The sequence below is a fragment of the Heloderma suspectum genome, chromosome 12, assembly GCF_057233095.1.
Source record: "Heloderma suspectum isolate Gila_16-S chromosome 12, 16-S_ref, whole genome shotgun sequence".
Lineage (NCBI taxonomy): Eukaryota > Metazoa > Chordata > Lepidosauria > Squamata > Helodermatidae > Heloderma > Heloderma suspectum.
This window is the reverse complement of record NC_139469.1, coordinates 22706524-22729902: the sequence shown is the minus strand read 5'-3', so window position 1 is coordinate 22729902 and position 23379 is coordinate 22706524. Positions and strand designations below refer to the sequence as shown.

General features: G+C 42.4%; 1 protein-coding gene across 1 annotated transcript in view; it reads left to right on the top strand.

Moving 5' to 3' along the window:
* LOC146336684 (ankyrin repeat and fibronectin type-III domain-containing protein 1-like) overlaps positions 1-23379 on the top strand; it is a 524472-nt gene that overhangs the window by 89432 nt on the left and 411661 nt on the right. The window contains exon 4 of the mRNA XM_084818734.1: positions 21216-21471. Within this exon, the coding sequence (XP_084674860.1) occupies positions 21314-21471 (158 nt within the window). The 5' untranslated portion in view covers positions 21216-21313. The remainder of the gene's footprint in view (positions 1-21215; positions 21472-23379) is intronic.

Sequence of the window (23379 nt, the reverse complement as noted above, 5' to 3'; positions counted from 1 at the left end):
TTCTCACAGAAGGGGGTAAGGAGGAAGCTTCATGCCCAGCCATCTGGGAGTTGGTAACCTGAGAAGCACGCCTACTCATATCTGAACTGGCTTGTGAAAAAGCCGCCCCCAGTTCTGGCTGCTCCTCTTCTGAATCTGAGCTGCTAATTATCTCCCTGCATTCAGAATCAATCCTGACATCATCCCCACTTCCATGAGTCCCTCCCCCTCGTCTTTCCCCGTGGGGCCCCGGGCTTGTGGGGGTAGTGCCGGTGGAAACGGCGAACCAGCAAGGGGGCATGCAAATGTTTTGCTGGTTCCCAGGAGCATTCGTCTGGCCCATACCCCTCCCAGTCAACCAAATATTGCAGCTGCCTCTGGAAAAGGCATGAGTCCAGGATGTCAGCGACTTCAAACTCCTCCTCCTCCTGCTTGCTGCTTCTCACGGGGGTGGGGGGGGTAAGAAGGAAGCTTCATGCCTGGCCATCTGGGAGTTGGTAACCTGAGAAGCATGCCTACCCATGTCTGAACTGGCTTGTGAAAAAGCCGCCCCCGTTCTGGCTGCTCCCCTTCTGAATCTGAGCTGCTAACTATCTCCCTGCACGCAGAATCAATCCTGATAACAACTGTAGATAGCCTTGGTACTGACAGTGAGCTTTGTACCATCTATGATCTTGGTACCTGTTAGTGTGGTGGGTCACTTTATATTGAGCAGTGTATTCTTGGTACCACATTCAGTTCCAGCATCATCTCCTTCATCTGTTATCACTGTGCAGCCAGTCCAGCAGCTGCAGATGTCTGCTTGTTTGTTGGTACTGAAAGAATTGGATGTTTCCACTGCAGTGGCAGTGGCTAAGACTGCAGCAGGGGAGCTATTATCCAATCAGAAAGGATACCAAGCGGACTCTGCATCAGCATTGTTGAAAGTTGCACCTACTTTTTCTCTGAACCCCCTTATTCTCAACCATACCTCCTTATCCCTAGCTGAAAAAATGAGGTCGTATCTGGAACAATTACTGTGGATGGCCCAGTTAGCTGGGCTTTGAGATTTGGCATCCACTGGAGCTGATTAAGGATCCAGTCTTTCAACTGGTGCATTTGGAATCGTCTCTGTGTGTACTGTTCTAATTTTACCAGCACTCTTACAAGTGATGAAGCTAATTAAATCTACCCAACAGCTCCTGCACTCTATTTTAAGAGTGTTACAAACTGCAGAGTTAGGGGCTTCAACATCATCCCCAGCTTTTTCTCCAACCCCCTGCCCCCTTGTGTTACTTAACATGCAGCCTGAAGAAGAGTTCAGGAGAATTTAAAAGTTTGCTCACTACTTTGTGACATTAGTTGGCATACTGTATTACCCTACAGTAGTTTTTGGATTTGTTCTAAGGAACTAATGAGCATGGCTACTTACAATTTTTGAAAGATCAGCTGGAAGATATTGGGGGTGTAAGAGCAAAAGGAGCTGGTGAATGGGGAAAGTTGGAAAGAACATAGTGCATTTAGCTTAGATAAATGTAAATATGGAGGAAGATCAACTAGAATTATTTGAAGATTAGAAAATTAGAGAGGATTAGTGGCTTAGGTGTCATGCACTGTGATTATCATGATTAATGGGACAATATTAAACAAAGGCAAAGTTATAAAATAAGTCATTGAAAAATGTTTTCTGGAACATCATACTGTAGTAACTTACACCTGAATAGACACAAACCTACATTTATATGTATGAATGTATGTATGTATGTTATACCACAGCCACAGGATAGTTGGATGCTTTTTGATGCTTAATAAGGTTTAAATAAACCTTAAGGAAGTTATTATGCTTAATAAGGTTTAAGTAAACCAAAGGAAGTGAGACGGGTGGCTACTAGGAGGAGGGCTTTTTCTGCTGTGGCACCCCGGCTCTGGAATGAGCTTCCTAGCAAGGTTCGCCTGGAACCTACATTGTATTCCTTTCGGCACCAGGTGAAGACCTTTTTATTCTCCCAGGCATTTTAGCATTTTAGCTTCCTGAACTTTTAGCTTTGCTGTTTTAAATCTGTATTTTAAACTCCTGCACTGCTGCTAGGTTTTATTGTGGTTGCATTGTTATATTGTGGCTTTAATTTTCTATATATTTTAAATTGTTTTATTGTGTGCTGTTTGTTTTTAATTTTTGTGAACCACCCGGAGAGCTTTGGCTATTGGCGGCATAGAAATGAAATAAATAAATAAATAAATAAATATCCTAGTTATGTGTTTTTAGATTTGTGAGCAACCTAAATCCGGCAGAAAAGCCCTAACCATACATAGAGTATTGATTATTTATTTGCTGAGAAGTTTACTTGCAGAGGTAAGAATTATATAGGTGTAGATTCACAAAGCGCACTTAAAGAATTCAGTGACAAATAGCAGTGTCTATCTAATGTTCTCTTATTAACTTGTAGTCCATCTTCTTGTGGCCTGACTGAAATGGAATTGTCATTGTCTCCTACAACAGGTTTAGCCCACCACCTACACATTAATAAAGAAGTCATGTAACTCACTTGGTAGCCATGAGTGACCAGGAACTTCATGTACACGAGTGTGTAAAATTCTGTGTAGATCAGGGAGGGAGGATGGCTTGCTTGAGCCTTCCCCTGTCAGCCTACTTAGTTTGCACACTAGCCATTGAGGAAGAAAAGCCATTTCCTACAAGACCAGCAGGGAAACACAGGTACCTAGCTCTTAGCAGGCTAGTAAAATATTTTGCAGGCTAGTAGCATCTGTGGGGTTATTTTTCAGTTTACCAATTGTGCAGAATCTCACTTTATAAAGAAATCTGAACATCTGGTAGTATCATTCCCTAAATGCTTATTTCAGTGGTACCCATTCAAGTAAATCATTATCAATTTTCAATGGCATTTGAGAATACAGGTCATCTTGGAGGACTAATGAATAAATGCTGCTTTTGCTATTTGGGCAGTCTCCTCCTCAAGAGATCTCTCTTGGGACTATAATTCCGTTAACAAAGATTAATTGACTGGCTGTTAATTGTTAGGAATAGAGTCCCTTCTTTTTCTGAAAGTTTGTACCACTTGTCTGTTATGTTTTTGTGCTGAACTCCCTTTCTACTATGATGATGTTGAAAACAATGATTCAGAATGATCTGAACTGCTCTGATAGCAAGGATGTTGTAGGTCTGCATCATTGCAATATGGCACCAGTCTCACATGTCGAAGCCAGAGGGAATGTTTTGATAAAGCAAGTAGGACATGCTTAGTTAGTGGTGTGTTTAATGCCTTTTTCTTATGTCTAGTTTTGGAAAGATTATTTCCATTTATGATTTAAATAAATTATTTGTGCATTGGGGATCTTAATTATTCAGTTCATTAATTTTCTTAAATACATTTTGCTGCTCCATTCAAAAACATTTCTTGAATCCTTTTAACTCATTTTAGTGTCATTAACTCATTCTGCTTCTTTGCTGTGCTTATCTTACACTTGCAAGCCTGAACTAATTTGTATTCTATCTAGAGGACAAAATGGTCAAGAGAAGCTACTTGCCTTACAAAATGCATGTAGAACAATTTCAGTTGAATTGCAGCATGTAATAACATTTTAAAATGGAGGGGAAAAAACTGGGTTTTTTTGGTGTGATAGAACAATATAGTGATATGGTTCACATGTAACACTAAAGCATAGTTTAGCATTATGAGGACCTACTTAGGCTCCCAGACTGCCCCTCCAACTCCACTGCAGCTGCGAGAGGAATTTGGAAGCTTCTGTTTCCTATTTGATTAACTACAGCTTATTGTGTTGTTTGAACACAACAAACCCTGGTTAATCTCAACTTTGGTTAGAAGAGGCAAGCCAACATAAAATGGTGGTTTATGAAGCTGACTTGTTTCCATTGACCATAGTTAAGATTATCCACAGTTTAGGCTCTGGACAACAGGCTAAGCCAGCCCACCCCAGCCTGGCACCTTCCAGATGTATTGGACTACAACTCCCATCATTCCCAGGCAGCATGGATGTAAAAGCTTCCAATCTCCTTGTGGCTGTGTTGGAGGAGGGGAGGGAAATGGGGAAGACTGAGGTTCCCCTGAAGTTCACCTCACCTTGTTCTTTTAGGACATGGTTTAGCATTATGTGTGAACTCTACCACTGAGTGTTCTTAGTAATCTTTGGGGTAAAAAAAGACGCAAACAAATATGTTTAGGGTTTCTTTCTGGCTTTGGAAAAGACAGTACCAAGGACGTGCCATTGGTATCCAAATTCACTGGATCAATTTTTCTGTAGATCTTGTATATAATTTTGTACACTGCTAACTCCTTTCACCTTGTTTTAATAAAAATCTTGGTAATGACTTTGCTTGCTTCATGCAATTATATATGGAAAGAGCTCAGAAATATCAGTGTCTACCAAAGCATTTTATAGAATTTCAGAGATGTTACAGGAACGCAAAGACTAGAGTCTTCCCACGGGATAGGCTCCGCTCTTTTTCTTTATGGCTTTTTACTATTAATATGTGTGTGAGGCTGTAGGAGTGCCTCCTGGCAGGAGCATGCAACCACAGTTAGGAACACAGAAGTTGCCTTATATTATTTGTTGATTTAGCCCAGTATTGTCTTCTCTGGCTGGCAGGAGCTCTCCAGGGTCTCAGGTCTTTCACAGCACCTGCTAACTGAGCCTTTTAATTAGAGATGCCAAGGATTGAACCTGGGACCATCTGCATGCAAAGCAAATGCTTTGTCACCAATCTATGGTCCCTCCTCCAAAGATGGCTAAATAATTCTGGATTCAAAACAATGACAGTTTCAGGATTCAAAAATCCATGGTGTCTGTTCAGATAAAACTTTTAGTAAACAGGACTATCCAAATAATCAGGCATTTGCATGTCTGTCCAAAAGCAAGTTGTGATTCAAGAGACATTATCTTGAAAACCATCTTAAAATATACCTCCAATAGAACCAAATGGAGGAAGATGTAAGTAGTCTTCAACGTGTAAATCGGGTAGCAGAATCTCTTTCAGCCCAAGGGCCAATTCTTGTATCGGAGACGCTTTCAGGGGCCACATTCCAGTGATGGTTGGGGCTGAAGGCAAAGGGGACAGTGCCGAAGGCAAAAGGGTTGCATCCCAATCTACCAAGAATACCAACATATTTAAGTTTAAAGGTTCTCCCAGTAATTAAGCCTCAGGAGAAGCATTTCAGCCTTTTAGGATGGGGAAAACAGTACAAAAACTGGTAAAACCACCAAGCGATCGTAGTTGAGGGAAAGGGAGTGGGGCCAAGGGAAAGGAACAGGGCCTTCTGGGGAATCCCAGAGGGCTGGATTTGGCTTCCGGGCTTGATGTTCTGCACTCCTGGTGTAAAGCTTTGTTAGGATTTGTGACTCCTCTGTAAAGAGGTGAGATACTTCAAGACACTAACATGTCCTTTGCTTTCAGATAACAGCAGCAGGAATTTTTAGCACGTTGCCTCATCATATGTATTTGAGATACATATTTTTGGTGTGGAGCAATCTAGATGCACTGCTTAGAAGTCAAAGAAGGAGCTTTGTCTTAAGCCAATTTTGGCAATAAGCCTGTTGTCCTGTTACTGTCTGCTTCAACTGCCCAGGCTGTCGGAAAGCATTTGTCAAAGCTGCCTGTGCACAGCAGAGGTGATCTGGGTTTGGAAAGCTACATGTATGCCCGCGGTGCATCTATTTCTGTTGAGGATGGGGAGAAGGGCTTACATCGCAACCTGTTGGCTGTTAGCCTTCCAAAAACCTAGGTGGGGGAGAGATCATACTTGTGAGATCAGCTGCTTGCGGTTAGGATTTTTCTTTACTTATCTTTTTTTGATCTTGAGGTAGAGATAACTAATACAACCAAGTCTAAACCAGATGAAAACATAGTTTGAATTATTTGAAATGTATTTTCTCGACTTCCGGTTGGAACCAATGTTGCTCTGGCAGCTTCCTATGGGCTCTCCGTGGGAGCTTTCTCAAACAGCTTTTTAAAAGGTTGAAAAACTTTTAAATCTCCCCCCTGGAATTAAAAGGGGGGGCAAGGCAGCATTCTGGATAACATCTTGGCGAAAAGTACCCCCCACAAGATGGGGGGGGCTGGATTCCAGGATTATCTCCCCAGAGCTTTACCAATGCAAAAAGCTGTTCTGAGACTCCTATTTCATAGGAGAAAACAGGGCTGACATGTTCCATAATAATATATGCTTTCAGAAATATCAACAAATCCTGAGGGATGATTTAAGAAATATTAACAATATTTGAGAACATCTGAGGACCTGCAAGATCTGTTTGAGAGAAACATGACTACACTGAGGAGAGGAAAGGGGCTGGCATCACTGCCAACTCCCCCCGTACCTCCTGTGTCAAAAGTTTTGAAAGCAGACGATATAGGGGAATTGTTTACTCTGATAAAGACTTTATCTTCACAATTTACGGAGCAAGCCAAAAGGTTGGATTTAATCCAAAATTCCATCATTGCCTTGCAAGGAGCTGTGGATCTAATTAATGCGTCATGGCAAAAAATGGAGAAGAAAATTAATGAGCTAGAAGACCGAGTGGCAGGGAATGAAACTACGACACAAGTTTGTTTTAAAAATGCCTCTGACAGAATTTCTCAACTGGAGGCTTTCACATGTAGATGCAGTGTACTTAGTATTGGGATTAAAAATCTGTCTAATGATGTAAAATTGCCTATTTTTGTGGATAAACTTTTGCATGAGATACTCCCTATCCCATCTGATTATTTACTTGATGTTGAGCAGGCATTTCATGTGCCAAATGCTAAAGGGACTGACTATATGATCATAGTCCAATTTGCAAAAGTCTCCACGAAGAATTATATCCTGCATTTGGCAAGAGAGGGTGAAAGCCTTTCCTGGAAACAAGATAAAGTTATGTTATTTCCAGACTACATCAAAGAGGTGGCAAATAAAAGAAGGCAATTTATCAAAGCGAAAAATATGGCAAAACAAATGAACTTACAATATTACTTAAAATATCCTGCTACACTTTGTATTGTGTCTGAAGGTCAGATGAAGAAGTTTCTAAATCATGTAATGGCAGAGGCATGGCTGAACGTAAAAATGCGTGAGATTTCTGTTACAACCCAATGAACTGGAATCTTTAAACAAGCTTTGTTAACTGTTTGTGTTTAGTCTACATGATCCAGGCTAGGTCAGAAGATAAATGATTATACATATATTAGTTTATTCTCTTTCATCTTTCGTTTTTTCTTGCTTTTCTTTATATTTTTTGATTTCAAAATAGATATGGTATGCTGTATTTAAATTTATTGTTTGAGGGTATATTGTGCACATGCTGTTATATATCTAGTATAAAATATATTACTGACTGTTGAAGGTTTATTTTAAGTTTTATTATTATATAGCGCTATATTTCTTTATTATTATTATTATTAATATAGGCTACTGTGAATGAACTGTAGACCTGTTTCTTTGATATAAATTGATGATATGATATTGAAATGTAAGGTTGTTTATTAAACTGTAAGATTGTTAAGGTTATAGAGTTTTTAAAATAGAATGGCATCAGAGGCTGGGGGGTATTGGAGTTTAAATGTAATTATTTAAAGGAGAGGGAGAGGGGGAAGGAAGGGGAAAGAATCTTCTTTTCTTTTTCTTTACTTCCTTTCCTCCTCTCTTTTCCTTTCCCCCCTCTTTTTCCTTCTCTTTTTGTTATTGTGGTGTCCTCATCAGAATATTGTATTGCTGGGAAATTGTAGTATTGATCAGGTTGTTGGTATTTTTGGTATTGTTATTTCATTTATAAAGAGAAAATAAATAAAAACATATTCAAAAAAAGAAAGAAATGTATTTTCTCATTTTTCAGCTCCATGCAGACTACTGTTCTGTTCTCTTAGCTTCAGATGAAACAGTATAGAACCTCTAGAATTTCAGTTTTATTTCTTACCTGTATCTTGTGCCTTTCATTTCAAACTCATGTGTATAGCCACGTAGGAGCTTAATCTCTTTTATATATTTACTTAGTACATTTAGATGCCACTTTCCTGAGATATACCCTCTGCTGCAAGGTTGGAACTGCAAGGCACTTATTGCTAGGCTGGAATTGCACCATTCCAGCATTTCTCATATCCTGTTTAATATAACTTTGTTTCTCCATTAAACGTATTTGTTCTGGTTTGCTAGAATAGTACAGGTGCCCTAGTATGTATGTAAAGCTTATGAATAGAACAACATAGTTGGCTGAAGGCCATATCTGGTTGAGTGGATGGAAGAGTGATGATATTCCATCACTGCAAGGTGAAGCATGGGAATGTTATAAAGATTTATTTATAAATGTAATTAAAAAACAAGCACTCATTAATATCAGGACTGTTATATCATGCGTAATTAGGTAGTTACCACAACTGAAAAAAAATTACAGTTTTTATCAATTAACAGAGGTAGATAGATGTGGATATAATCATGGCAAGATTTAAAATCAAGTATGCCCGTTTTTTTTTTTTTGCATTGTGAGGATAATGTATTGCATGTCCATGTGCTGTTTTAGCATCTCTAATGTGGTACTTCAGTGAACTGCAATTAGTCTATACATCATACTAGAATAGGTGCACTGAACATCACTTTGAGGTCTTCTGAGAATCAGACCTGTCATATGAAGGCCAAATGATAGTTAGAAATATGTTGCATGGGAAGCCTGTTATAATTAGTGTTGGCTAATTCAGATGTTTGTAAATCATATGTCCTGATTTCACAGAGAACAGCTTGAGAAGCCCCAGGGGCAAACCTAAGGAAAATAATAATTGACCGAGCACATATATGGATAGAGTCAATGTTTCTGGACTCCGATTTTGATTGGACCAGCATCAGTAAGAGAAAGGGTGTTTCGCTCCTTACCTCTGACTATTTTTTCAGTTTAAATGCCACCACTCCCAAGCTGCTTAGCTCCACTGGGAAAGAATGCAAGACATTACAGGTACCTGAATATTTCTCTAGCAAAGTTAATAGAAGCAGGGGGTGGGAGGATTTTTTTGAATGGGAAAGCAGCATAGGGAGAGGGTTAATCCTCTTGCACTCATAGCACTGCTACTTTGATCAAAATCGAGGTCTTCCTGAATGAATTAGCTGCAACGCACTGGCAATTAGGGGAGGTAAATAAATGCAGCATCTCAACAGGTCTTGGCTAATTTTGGCTAACTGGAAGCAGCGCACTAAAGTGGAATCTCACTTTTTACAAATATCCATTGCCTGCTGCTTTGAAGGTGGCCTAATCTTTGCTGAAAGTTTCGTGCAAGAAGGTTATGAGGGTGACAGCTATGTGAAAAACATACTGTGAGGTGCCCTCTGATGCCAGTAGAATAGAGCTTAATGTAATTGCTAAGCCTGGATGTACGCAATAAGAAACTGTTGTGTTTACAGTGTCTGCTGCTGGTGTGCGTTTGTGTTACTTTTAGTGGCACAAGCACATTGACCGTGCATTCAAATCTAGAACAATGTTGAAGGGGAAAATGTAGAAGCAGCTGAGGCAGAAATCTGAGGCGGTCTACTTATCCACATTTGTGATTTCTGCACCCTGCATGAGAAAGTGTTTTGTGAGATATGCAGGACTGGCCCAAGCCATGCCCCCGGCTGAGACAGGCAAGCAAAGACTATTGCCCCATTGGGCCATCAACAGTAACTCATACTCTTTGCCCGTCTGAGGGGAATAGGAGCCAAGAGGGGAATCCTCAGCCCCCCCACCCCTCCGAGTGCTGCTACAGTTGCCAACCCCGGTCACTTGCATCCTCCATTTGCCTGACAAGCACAGCTTACTTAGTTCCAGGAGTGAAACCATCTTAAATGAGGAGCCGAACTACTGCTTGACTCTGGAATGCCTGCCCTAGCAGCAGGTAGTCACCATTTTAAATCTCTCAAATGCATTGTCCCATTGGACATTGCATTTAGGGGGATTTGCAGAAGTGGCTGCCTCCTGCTGCTGCTGTATGCCTGCTTGATTTGAACAGAAGTGTCAGCAGTGGGAGTTCAGACAGGTGGGGGTGGAGCGTGCTCATTTTGCTGCCCCTTCCAGTCTGCCACCTGAGACAAGCAGTTCACTGAGCCTCATGATAGGGAGATATGGTGAATGAATGGTTAGTACCAACACTGTTGCTGACTCAGTGCCAGCCTGCCAGTACAGTGGTTGAGTAAAGTGGTGACTCAGTTGTGTTGGAATAACGAACAGGCATTAGTTCAAACCCATTGTATGGAGAGGAAAATAACTGGCTGAAAAGGCACTAAATGATTAATGCATGTAGGGAGCTGGGATGCTAGTTTTGGTTTCACTTTTGCCTGTCTATTTTGCCTGCTTTAGTTGTAAGAGAAAGATACCTGTTACTATTAAGTAAAGGTCCTGTTTAAAGCTTACGGTTGTCTTCTGTCTCAAGTGTGATCAGACAAAACTTAGTCTGCAACAGGTTGTGCATTCTTGTCCTTCTCACCCCCACACACAGGAAACCCCCACACAGATACTCATATTTGGATATAAAGAACTCCCTTGAGGGAGAGGAGGTTTAACCCTTTCTTCCCCAGCCATACCCCCCCCCCCCACAGACATGCTATGGCTCCAATATATGGTCCCACAATTGCACCCCTGCCCCCTGTGCAAGCACCGGGTCATTACTGACCCCTAGAGGGACGCCGCCTGCGCTGGCATTTTCATGGCAGACTATAGCGGGGTGGTTTGCCATTGTCTTCCCCAGTCGTGACTATCTTTCCTCCAGCAAGCTGAGTACTCATTTTACTGACCTCGGCAGGATGGAAGGCTGAGTAGACCTGAGCCGGATACCCGAGACCCAGCTTCCGCTGGGATCGAACTCAGGTCGTGGGGAGAGTTTCGGTTGCAATACTGCCACCTACCACTCTGCACCACACAAGGTTCTGTACTTGGCAAACCACACAGTTAACATAACATGCAATGAGGTCCTTAGTTGTTCCCAAGGGCTTGTACAGCAGCAGCTTCCTGTGCTGCAGTGCAAAACTGCTGAATTTCAAAAACAGCTCGCTGTTGAGTACCATAGTCGAAGCTTTTTAAAAAGCCTAATAATTGTTTCATGGAAGGGTGATTTTCGGGGGCTAACCCTCCCCTCCCTGTGTGATGTTATCCCGTCATCATCCCCTGTGCAACATTAAGATGTTAAAAAAATTCATATTTCTATTACATTTTCACTGCTTTTTCTTACTATTAAAATAAGGGAGTAAGGGGTAACAATGGAGTTGGTACACATTTGGAAACAACAGCCCTCATTAATATCAGGACTGTTATATAATGCATAATTAAGTCGTTTTCTTAATTGAAAAAATAGCAGTTTCAATGTTATTCTAACTTGGCAAAGGAAAAAATGTCCAAATACGTGTCTGGAGACTGCTGATTGTAGTAACTGGCACACTCAAATATAGAAAGGGCAGTAAGGTCCTCGGTCCTTTGAAGAAGTGGTGTGGACTTGGTTTTCCAGTTTTGAACTATCAGTGTTTTTTGACATTGTAAATGCTCACAAAATCCATTTTTGTTGGTTGTCTGGTAAGTCTCAGAGCACAGGAATATAGTTCAAAAGCATATGAATATTGTTATGTTTCAGTGATTTCTCTAGTACAAAATTAATATCTAAAAATACCTCCAGTACAACAATAAGGCTCTGAAAAATGCTCCCATTGGCACCAGTGGGAACTTTTTTCAATGCCTTCCTGCTGTCTGTGTGTGTGGGGTGTGTGTGTGTGAAGAGGGTAGGCAGCTGAGAAGGGAAGGGGAGAGAGAGGAAGAGAGCAAGACGGGGGAAGGGGAGAGAGAGAGGGTGTGTGTGTGTGTAACAAAAAGAGTGAGTGTGTGGTGGCCACTTTTAGTTCTGGCCCTGCCCATCAGTGGCCTGAGGCTTTGAACAGATTTTACTCTAGGGAATGCAGCTTTTAGGGGGAGAGGAAGCTTTCCCACCCACATTATGCATCAATTCATTGATTCTTTCACATTACGCTTACACATGTTTTGTGTTTGTTTGTTTGTTTATTTATTTATTTATTAAATTTCTTAATCACCCATCTGGCTGGTTACCCGGCCACTCTGTAAATTGTACAAAAGTACAATTTAAAACAGTAAAATTACACATTAAACATTATTTAAAAATACCCTAACCCACCCCAAATGCCTGCCTGAATAACCAAGTTTTCAGTTCGTGGCGGAAGCTCATTGAAGAGGGGGCATGGTGGAGTTCCCTAGGGAGAGAATTCCACAGAGTGTGGGCCACCACAGAGAAGGCTGTTATCCTCGTCCTCACCAGCCTAGCTGTCCTGGCTGATGGGACAGAGAGAAGGCCATCCAAGGCTGATCTTGTTGAGTGGTCTAGTGTTGCTGGAGGCGCTCCTTGAGATAGGCTGGGCTGGAACCATATAGGGTTTTAAAGGTCAAAACCAACACCTTGAATTTGGCCCGGAAAACAACTGGTAGCCTGTGCAACTCCTTCAGCACTGGAGTGATGTGATCACGCCAGTGGCTGCCTTTAATCAGGCGAGCTGCCACGTTCTGCACCAGCTGCAGCTTCCAAACTGTCTTCAATGGTAACCCCATGTAGAGCGCATTATAGTAGTCTAGGAGAAAGGAGACCAGGGCATGTACTACCGATGGGAGCAGATGGTCGGGAAGGTAGGGGCGCAGCTGCCGTATCAGATGGAGTTGATACAATGCTGTCCGGCTCACGGCTGACACCTGAGCCTCCATGGACAGCTGGGAGTCTAAAATGACCCCCAGGCCGCAGACCTGGTGTTTCAAGGGTAGCCGTACCCCATTCAACACCAGGTCAACATCCCCCAGCTTCCTCTTGTCTCCCACCAAAAGTACCTCGGTCTTGTCAGGGTTCAGCTTCAGCTTATTCCTCCCCATCCAGTCATTCACCATCTCCAGACATTTGGACAGGGATTCTACAGCCAACCCTGGTGAAGATTTGAACAAGAGGTAGAGCTGTGTGTCATCCACATATTGAAGACACGGACCCCAAGCCTCCTGATGAAAGCCCCCAGTGGCTTCACATAGATGTTAAATAGCATCAGGGAGAGGATGGAACCCTGTGGCACCCCACACGTGAGCAGCCACGGGTCCGTCACCTCCTTTCCCAGTGCTACCCCCTGGTACCTGCCAGAGATGAAGGACCAGAACCACCGTAATATGATGTCTCCAATGCCCATCCTCTCCAGGCAGTCCAGGAAGATACCGCGGTCAATGGTATCTAAAGCTGCTGAGAGGTCAATGTGAACAAAGAAGGAGCATTCACCCCTATCCAGAGCCCTCCCCATATCATCCACCAAGCGACCAAGGCTGTTTCTGTCCCATGCCTAGGCCTGAAGCCCGATTGAAATGGATCTAGATAATTGTCTTCTTCCAAGTGTGCCTTCACCTCTTAATGGATCACTGCCTTGTTGTGGCAAAGGGGCTTGCGTAACTCAGTGGAGCCATAACCTATGCCGTGCAGGGCCACCCAAGATGGACAGGTCATGGCAGAGAGTTCTGACAAAATGTGGTCCACTGGAGAAGGAAATGGCAACCCACTCCAGTATTCTTGCCAAGAAAACCCCATGGAACGTATCACAAGGCTAAAAGAGATGACGCCGGAAGATGAGCCCCTCAGGTCGGAAGGTGTCCAATATGCTACTGGGGAAGAGCAGAGGGTATTTCCAAGTAGCGCCAGAAAGAGTGAAGCGGCTGGGCCAAAGCCGAAAGGACACGCAGCTGTGGATGTGTCTGGTGGTGAAAAGAAAATCCAATGCTGTAAAGAACAATATTGTTTAGGAACCTGGAATGTCAGATCAATGAATCAAGGTAAGCTGGAGGTGGTCAAACATGAGATGGCAAGATTGAACATAGATATCTTGGGAATCAGCGAACTAAAATGGACAAGCATGAGCGAATTTAATTCAGGTGACCATCATATACTGTGGGCAAGAATCCCTTAGAAGAAATGGAGTAGCACTCATAGTCAACAAAAGGGTGGGAAAAGCAGTACTGGGGTACAATCTTAAAAACGATAGAATGATCTCAGTATGAATCCAAGGCAAACCATTCAACATCACAGTAATTCAAGTCTATGCACCAACCACTGATGCCGAAGAAGCTGAGGTTGATTGGTTCTATGAAGACCTACAACACCTTCTAGAACTAACACCAGGAAAAGATGTCCTCTTCATCATAGGGGATTGGAATGCTAAAGTAGGAAGTCAAGAAATCACTGGGATAACAGGCAAGCATGGCCTTGGTGTACAAAATGAAGCAGGACAAAAGCTAATAGAGTTTTGCCAAGAGAACACGCTGATCATAGCAAACACTCTTTTCCAACAGCACAAGAGGCGACTCTACACATGGACATCACCAGTTGGTCAATATCGAAATCAGATTGATTATGTCCTTTGCAGCCAAAGATGGAGAAGTTCTATACAGTCAGTAAAAACAAGACCTGGAGCTGACTGTGGCTCAGATCATGAGCTGCTTCTTGCAAAATTTCGGCTTAAATTGAAGAACGTAGGGAAAACCACTAAACCATTCAGGTATCACCTCAATCATATCCCTTATGAATATACAGTGGAGGTGAGGAATAGATTTAAGGGATTAGCCCTGATAGACAGAGTGCCTGAGGAATTATGGACGGAGGTCCATAACATTGTTCAGGAGGCAGCAACAAAATCCATCCGAAAGAAAAAGAAATGCAAGAAAGCCAAGTGGCTGTCTGATGAGGCTTTACAAGTAGCTGAGGAAAGAAGGGAAGCGAAAAGCAAGGGAGAAAGGGGAAGATATATCCAACTGAATACCGAGTTCCAGAGAATAGCAAAGAGAGACAAGAAGGCCTTTTGAAATGAACAATGCAAAGAAATCGAAGAAAACAACAGAATGGGAAAGACTAGAGATCTCTTCAAGAAAATTGGAGATCTCAAGGGAACGTTTTGTGCAAAGACGGGCATGATAAAGGACAAAGAAGGCAGGGACCTAACAGATGCAGATGAGATTAAGAAGAGGTGGAAAGAATACACAGAAGAACTATACAGGAAAGACCTGAATGTCCCTGATAGCCATGATAGTGCGGTCACTGAACTTGAGCTGGACATCCTCGAGAGTGAAGTCAAGTGGGCCTTAGGAAGCATTACTAACAACAAAGGTAGCGGAGATGACAGTATTCCAGCTGAGCTATTTAAAATCCTAAAAGATGATGCTGTTAAAGTGCTGCACTCAATATGCCAACAAATTTGGAGCACTCAACAGTGGCCACAAGTCTGGAAAAGGTCAGTTTACATTCCAATTCCAAAGAAGGGCAACGCCAAAGAGTGTTCAAACTACCGCACAATTGTGCTCATTTCACATGCCAGCAAGGTGATGCTCAAAATCCTACAAGCTAGGCTTCAGCAGTATGCGAACCGAGAACTACCGGAAGTACAAGCTGGGTTTCGAAGAGGCAGAGGAACTAGAGATCAAATCGCCAACTTTCGCTGGATCATGGAGAAAGCAAGAGAATTCCAGAAAAACGTCTATTTCTGCTGACGACGCTCAAGCCTTTGATTGTGTGGATCACAACAAACTGTGGCAAATTCTGAAAGAGATGGGGGTACCAGACCACCTTACCTGTCTCCTGAGAAACCTGTACGAGGGTCAAGATGCAACAGTAAGAACCAGACATGGAACAACCGATTGGTTCAAAATTGGGAAAGGAGTATGACAAGGCTGCATATTGTCGCCCTGCTTATTTAACTTATATGCAGAGTACATCATGAGAAACGCCGGGTTGGATGAATCACAGGTCGGAATTAAGATTGCCGGGAGAATTATCAACAACCTCCGATACGCAGACGATACCATCCTAATGACAGAAAGTGAAGAGGATCTAAAGAGCCTCTTGTTGAGGGTGAAAGAGGAGAGTGCAAAAGCTGGTTTGAAACTCAACATTAAAAAAACGAAGATCATGGCATCTGGCCCCATCATTTCCTGGCATATAGAAAGGGAAGAAATGGAAGCAGTGACAGATTTTAATTTCTTGCTCTCCAAGATCACCGCATACGGTGACTGTAGCCATGAAATTAAAAGACGCTTGCTCCTTGGGAGGAAAGCTATGGCCAACCTAGACAGCATAGTAAGAAGCAGAGACATCACCTTGCTGACAAAGGTCCGTCTAATCAAAGCTATGGTTTTCCCAGTAGTAACGTATGGCTGTGAGAGCTGGACTATAAGGAAGGCTGAGCGCCGAAGAATTGATGCTTTCGAACTGTGGTGCTGGAGAAGACTCTTACGAGTCCCCTGGACTGCAAGGAGGTTAAATCAGTCAATCCTAAAGGAAATCAACCCTGAGTGCTCATTGGAAGGACACATCCTGAAGCTGAAGCTCAACTATTTTGGCCACCTAATGCAAAGGGAAAACTCTCTGGAGAAGACCCCGATGGTGGGAAAGACTGACGGCAAAAGGAGAAGGGGACGGCAGAGGATGAGATGGCTAGATAGCATCTCTGATGCAATGAATATGGACTTGAGCACGCTCCAGGAGAGAGCGCAGGACAGGAAGGCCTGGCGTGCTATGGTCCATGGGGTCACGAAGAGTCGGACACGACTGAACGAGTGAACAACAACAAGTGTGCCTTCAACTGCATTGCCATCACCCGTTCAATGATCTTGCCCCAAAATGGCAGCTTTGAGACTGGGCAAAAGTTGTTCAAAACTTGGGGATCGAAGGAGGGCTTCTTTAAGAGTGGCCTTATCACTGCCTCCTTGAGGGCTGATGGCATCACTCCCTCCTCAAGGGAGGCGTTCACCACCACCCTGATCCCCTCACTCAGTATCTCTCCGCAGCCCTTAATGAGCCAAGATGGGCAAGGATCAAGTAAGCAGGTGGTTGGCTTTACAGATGAAATCACCTTGTCCACTTCATCAGAAGGAAGAAGCTGGAACCGATCCCACAAAACTGGTTTGCCACAGGCTGCCTCTCGCTCACTAACTGTACCATCGGCACACAGAATAACACTCCTGATCCAATCAATTTAATCCACAAAGTGCCTTGTCAAGGCCTCACAAGAGGCCTTAGAATGCTCCAGCGGTTCCGGAGCAACTGGACCAACCAGGCTCCGGACCACTTGGAACAGCCTCCTGGGACAGCACTCTTGTGTGTGGTATGAATCTTGATCTCTGTACAAATAAGGTATTAATTTTATTTATTGGTATTCAAAGAAGGCCCCCAACTAATGATTTTGGCACACAGAAGGAGACCCAAGTGGGAGGAAGCATTCTGCGAGGTGCACTGAACCCAAACTACTTAGGGCTTTAAGGCTGAAATCCTCCACACACTTTCCTGAGAGTATCCCTAATTGAAGACAATTCGGCTTACTTCCAAATAAACATGCACAGGTTTGTATCAAAGCCAGCACCTTAAATTGTGCTTGTAAACTGATTGGGATCTTCTAACACAGGTGTGATACGCTCCCTGTAACTTACTTCTATTGATAAACAAGACTGCCACATTCTGAACCAATTGCAGATTGCAAACAGTCTTTAAATGTATCCCTTTGTAAAGTATATTACAGTCGACGGGCCTGGAGATCACCAAGGCATGTGTAATAGTGGCCAGGTTATCTTTTCCTAAAATTGACTTAATCTCCAGGAGAAATAATTTTGACCTATGAAAAGCAGCGCTGAGCTTGGGACCTTGATGATACAGCTTGAAACTTTTCACACTCTCTGTAGATCAAGACTTTATCTTCATTTTACAGAAGAGGCAGCTTGCCCTTGTCCTACCATACTGTGACATCACCTGTTCAAGTACTTGGCAAAATAGGAGAAAGTAATTTCCTAGAGGGAGCAATTCCTTGCAGATATTTGCACAGTGGCATTAGTTTCCATACATATTCAAGAATAGGTCTATTTCCCATCTGTGTCACTTTCACATGTGTGCACCCATAAGTCCGTTCCATTTTCACATTAATTTTCAATTTTTAAAGAAAATCAATAGAAAAAATAGTTTTTAAATGTATTTTTAAAATGTATTTTCTCTCAAAATATGCATTTTAAATTTTTAAATGTATTTTGATACTCTTTTGAGCTGACAACTGTATTGGAATATTTGAGAAGCACAAATACTGGTAGATAGCTAAGTACTAATTCACACCTTAGTTTAAGAGATATGGATCCAGGGATTCATGGAATTTTACCGGAGATCCAGACATCATGGTTTTCTGCATGTAACCCTCCTGTGTTTTCTTGCAGCTTCTTCCATCTTTTTTTCTTACAATGGAAAATCCATTAAGGAGAAAAAGACAGAATAGCTGCAAAATGCTTTCTAATAATTAGCAATAGTCCTCCCTCTGGAAGCACCCCAGGTCAGCTTGCATTGGAATTTGCAAAGATCAAATTCCTGAGCATGTCTCTTCCAGAACTGTTCTCCCTTTCCTTGTTCCTACCCCCCCCCCCGCTCTTTCTATGTTTTTCTGTTCTTACATTCAGGCATCCACTCCAGTTTGATCTATGCCGGATTATGGAAAGGGGTACTGTATACTAATGGTTACTGCTTCTACTTGAAATGACTGGTAGCTATTTTAATACCGGAGGGGTTAGTGCCAGTGCTAGATCATATATATATATATATATATATATATATATATACACTTTCAGTTGTGTAGAAAGATCTCTGTTTTCATATGCCTATCATAGTCCTGCAGAATATATTACAGCTTCCCACCTGTAAGCCCCAATAGTTGTTCACTCAAGTAGATAGGAAAGTGCAGCCAGTCAGACAAGCAAAGGCTAACAAGTGTTTGCGCTCCCCCCCATCTCTCTATCCCTCCCCGACAGACATACACACCCTCTTATTTGATAGTGTGGAATATTGAGAGCAGATGTATTTTGCTGTCCCCCCCCCCACCTTGTGAGTATGTGGTATGTTAACGCTTCTTCCCTTTGCGTTGCTTAGTAGCCACCAATTCCTTCTGCATCAGGTAATCGTTATAGCCCTCCCAAGGTGTCTGTGATTCCTGAAAATGCTATCTGCATCTAGAAGAGCTTCATTACAGGGTTTGGTGCTTAAAAGTGTGTGTGTTGCCTTTCTCTGTGGGTCCTCCCCTATTCTCCCTTTAACTGCTTGGTGCACACTTCCATTCAGTTTTCCCTGACCTCATTTGGAATATTACATTTCTTTGCATGGCAATCCTGTGCCTGATAAGAAATGAGGGACAGAGAGGGTGGGTGGTACAGAGCATGAGATTGAATGTACACGTGAGAAGGCTGAGAGCGCGAGCAAGTGCTGTGTTGATCCATCTCTCTGCAATTGAATTGATTAAAAAAAAGGAAAGAAATTAATACACCATCAAGACAGAGGTGGAGTGATTTGGATTTGGGCATGGGATGGAGGGAAGACTGTCCAGACATGATTCAAAGAGGTGAATGGGGTCTCAAGGCTGCACTCTCTTCTCATAAGATATTAATGGGAACAAGAAGGTGTTGTGAGAGGTTTCCTACCTGCAGCTGAAGGGGAAAGAGAGAGAGAGAGAGATTCATTCAAAGACTGCAGGGAGCTGCTGCTGCCACCGCCACAACAGAACCTCCTAAAGCCGTTCAGCTGAAACAAGCCAGCAGGTGCTTTATGCACATACATTGGTCTAATTTTGGTTTGTTTTTCTTGTCCTCTTGTCATCCTCCCCGCTCCTCACAGCCCTTGTCTTCTGCCCTCCTTGCCTGTCCTGTGTTTTTATGTTCTGCTGTACTTACGTTCAGGCATCTGCACTGGTTTAGACTATGTTGGAACATGAAAAAGGGGGATTGTGTGATACTGGTTACTGCTTTGTGCAGATTTGGCTGGTAGGAATGCAGGTTTTGTAATGTGTGGCATCTTGGAAGAATCTTGTTCACAGAGATGAAGGTGCAGGAACAGTAATAGCAGTAGTTACCTCTAAATTTTTCTGAAATACTGTTACGAGCAGAGCAGAGCACAGTATAGCACCGAGATTCTCAGGCAAACCTTAGGCAGTCTTTCCCTTTCTCCTTTTATTCCTTCTTTAGAAGCAGCTGTTGTTGTTTTTTTACAGTTGATGTTGGATGCTATGTTTCAGACATGGAAATCCAACTAATGGGTTTAATGAAAGGAGAGAGAAAATAGCTACAGAAAATGAATTTGTTTGCAGAGAAATTATGTGACAGGCTTGTAGTATTGACTGTTCCTTTATTGTGGGAGGTTGCTTTAGGCAGAAAAATAGCAGTTAACATTTCATTTTTAATATGGCATCCACAACAGAAGGTTAGAAAAAATGCCAGAGCAGTTGGTTAATTTGCTATTTCAATTTGTTTGACTAGAAACACTTTAAATGTGTCACATCCTTGTGTTTTCTTGCTGCTTGTGTTCAAATGTGCTTGTTCTCAACTGAATGTTAATACCTAGATGCTCCTTAGGGTTCAAATGAGTTTATGAAGACCCATCAATCTTTCATTAATGCTTTTTTATTTCATACGCTCTATGGTAGCAGTTTGATCTAGGGAGTCAGGAAGATGATGAGCATGAGTATGAGTGACTGAGAATTTTGAGAGAGAGAATTGCATTACACTATGCAGAATTCCTCATTGGTGGATGGTATTGTATTTCCTAGTGTTGGAGCAGAGGGCTGGAGTGCAGATGATTGTAAGTGATTTCTAAATTTATCGAGACCTAATTAATTCTAAAGATTAAACATGATAGGACAGAAGAGAGGTGCTATGTGAGGGGGAGATTGGCGCTTCTGGTTAGAATTGAATTTGGGAAAGGGCAGGTTTAAAAACACTGAATGTCTAGAAGAGGAAACCAGAGATCCAGTTATTGGTATGTGTTTGTGCAGTACATAGGTCACTAGGGTCGGAGGCATTTGCCTACACACAGTCCAGTTGTATATATGCTTTCTAATTTTATTATTGATTTTCCACTTTGAGATTTTGGATACCTCCCATTGAATGAAAGGCATCTTTGGAGGCCAGCTTCCCTCCATTTCTTAAGTAGAGGCATGTCTTTGTGAAAATCTCTTATTTACAGCAGGAACTGTGACATGCATGCTGTCAGTACCAAAGGATTTCCCCCAGATGGGATTATTTGTTCTTCCTCTTAATTCAGTTCTGCAGCAGCTGCAGTAAAAAGTAGCAGAAGCACTCTTGCCACCACTGTGTTCTTAATTTTTTATTTCTGTATGCTGTGTGTTGCTGTTGAGTGAAAAATATCAGTGTGAAAGATCGTGGTCTGTTCTTTCTAAACTCCTTACTTTCTCTTTCTCCAACTCTCCTAGCACTCCTGCCCAGCCCAGCAAGCACTGGTGGCATATCCTGAATAGTGCAAATGTACTGACTCTAGCATGTGAATGCGTGTGTAGATTTTTGCACACGTATGTACACACAGAGAAGGTCGGACTGTGCTGGTGCGATGTCGTCTTTTGGAAAGCTTACAGAGTACTTCAGCCTAAGGAAGTCAAGGAATGAATTCCGATCAGATCGACGGAGTAACAGGAGGAGTGGCAGCTACTGCTGTAGTATCACCGAATGCAGGTAGTGGGAAAAATTCCTCCTTCATGTTTGTTAGCATGTGTAGCCTGCGTGATTGCGATGGGGGAGAAGTGTGTTACTCTCATTGTTTGTGTTAAGGATTTGTAAACATGGGAACTGTGATAAACAGGAATTTGGGGTCTCTTACTGCAGCGTAGATTTAAGCACTCTGCTTAAATTTGGGGTCTCTTTTACTGCAGAGTAGATTTAAGCACTGAGGATTTTGTCATCATCTGAAAGGGGTTTCTGGCGAAACCTGGACACATGCTCCTCCTTTTTCATTTATATGGTGTCTTTTTCTCATTTTGTACAAAATTATGGTACTCATTTTTCCATAGCAAATTTTAAACTTCCATCACATTTTGGAGATGGGGAGGGGAGAAGGAAGATTTGTGTTAACCTTGGTGAAATTGCTGTTACTTTACTTTTTTGTGCAACTTCATGAATTGGAATCCACAATGTGTAAAACTAGTATCAAGCCAAATCTTAAACTGTACTGACATGACTTTAAACAGTGTTAATATGTCTGCAGTTATTCCTGCGTGTTTGCTTTAATTTCTGTATTACTCACACAAACACTTTAGCAGGAGCGCTTGACATTTTTTTCACAAGGAGGATTGGGATCAATGAAGTCATTATGGGGATGTCTTGGAGTTCCTCTATAGCTTATAGTACAAGTTGCCATTCTTTGACGAACAAGGCATTCTGGGAAAGATTTGGCTGTATTCCTGTAATGGGAGTATAAATATGAATTCTTTAAGGATTACTCTGTATTCCTGAACTTGACAAATAACTGGCCTGAATGCCTGATTTGGCACATTGGGTCACGGTGCAGTGGTTATCCCCTCCCTTTTTTATTGGTCCCATTTTGGAGCCCAGATGGAACACCCAGACTTTGAAATGCAGCCAAAAATGTCTGAAAGGGCCCAGGTGTTGACTGAGGTCTATAGGCCCTGATGTTGCATATCTCTAGTCCTGGGTCTGAGGAGAGCTTAGGGGCTTGAGTACTCACAGTCTTACTGTACTCACTATGCTAAATCCACTAAACTAGCCTCAGCCCATGGGGTTCCTAGCCCTTGATACAGTGCAAAAGATAACAGGCTTCACCAAAATAGAAGTAATTGCAGCTTTCCCTTTGAAAACGTAAAAACAGTTCATTTGAATATGCCCCTAGCATTAGTTGGAACTCACAAGTAATCTCTTGAGTTTTTCCATAAGATAGAAAAAAATGTAAAGAGAAATATGGTAGTCCCTTTTATTGGCAAAGCTGGATATTTAATTTTAATTAAATTTTAGATGATGTACTAGCTACAGAATCAGTAGAAAGTAAACTGGTCAGAGAGCATGTTTTTCTTCCTTAGATAAAGCATTAGCTGGTAGAAGATCATTTTCTTGCAGCTGAAAAAATCTCCTCTTGGATGGCTACATTCAGTATTCTACAAGCTAGACAAATTTTAATAACGGCTGGCTTTTATATTTGCAGAGAAAAAGTGGCCATTGATTCTTCCATTGCAGTATATCTTGGTGCAAGATGTGATCTTTTGCACTAGGCACAATTTAACTTAGGGCTTCTTTATACGGAGCTTTTATCCTACTATTGAGATGGTTCTGTCATGGAAGTTTGCAGGCTCTTTAGATGATGCCGTTACCCTCCAGGGTGTCTCCCGCCATTTTCCCCAGCCTATCCCGTGTTTTCACAAACGCAAAAAATGTGGTATTTTTTCTTTCCCACGGAACAGGAGTGCCATGACCTTCCCGTGAAATTCTCCAATAGTGGAAGAAACCGGCTGCGGGCATTTGTTTTCACTTGTTGGGGGCATGGTCAGGATGATGAAGGCATTGAGAATGGGCTGTGGGCCTCAGGGTGTGTCGCACGCGGGAGATCCTGAGCGGGGCTGCACAGAAGGAGAC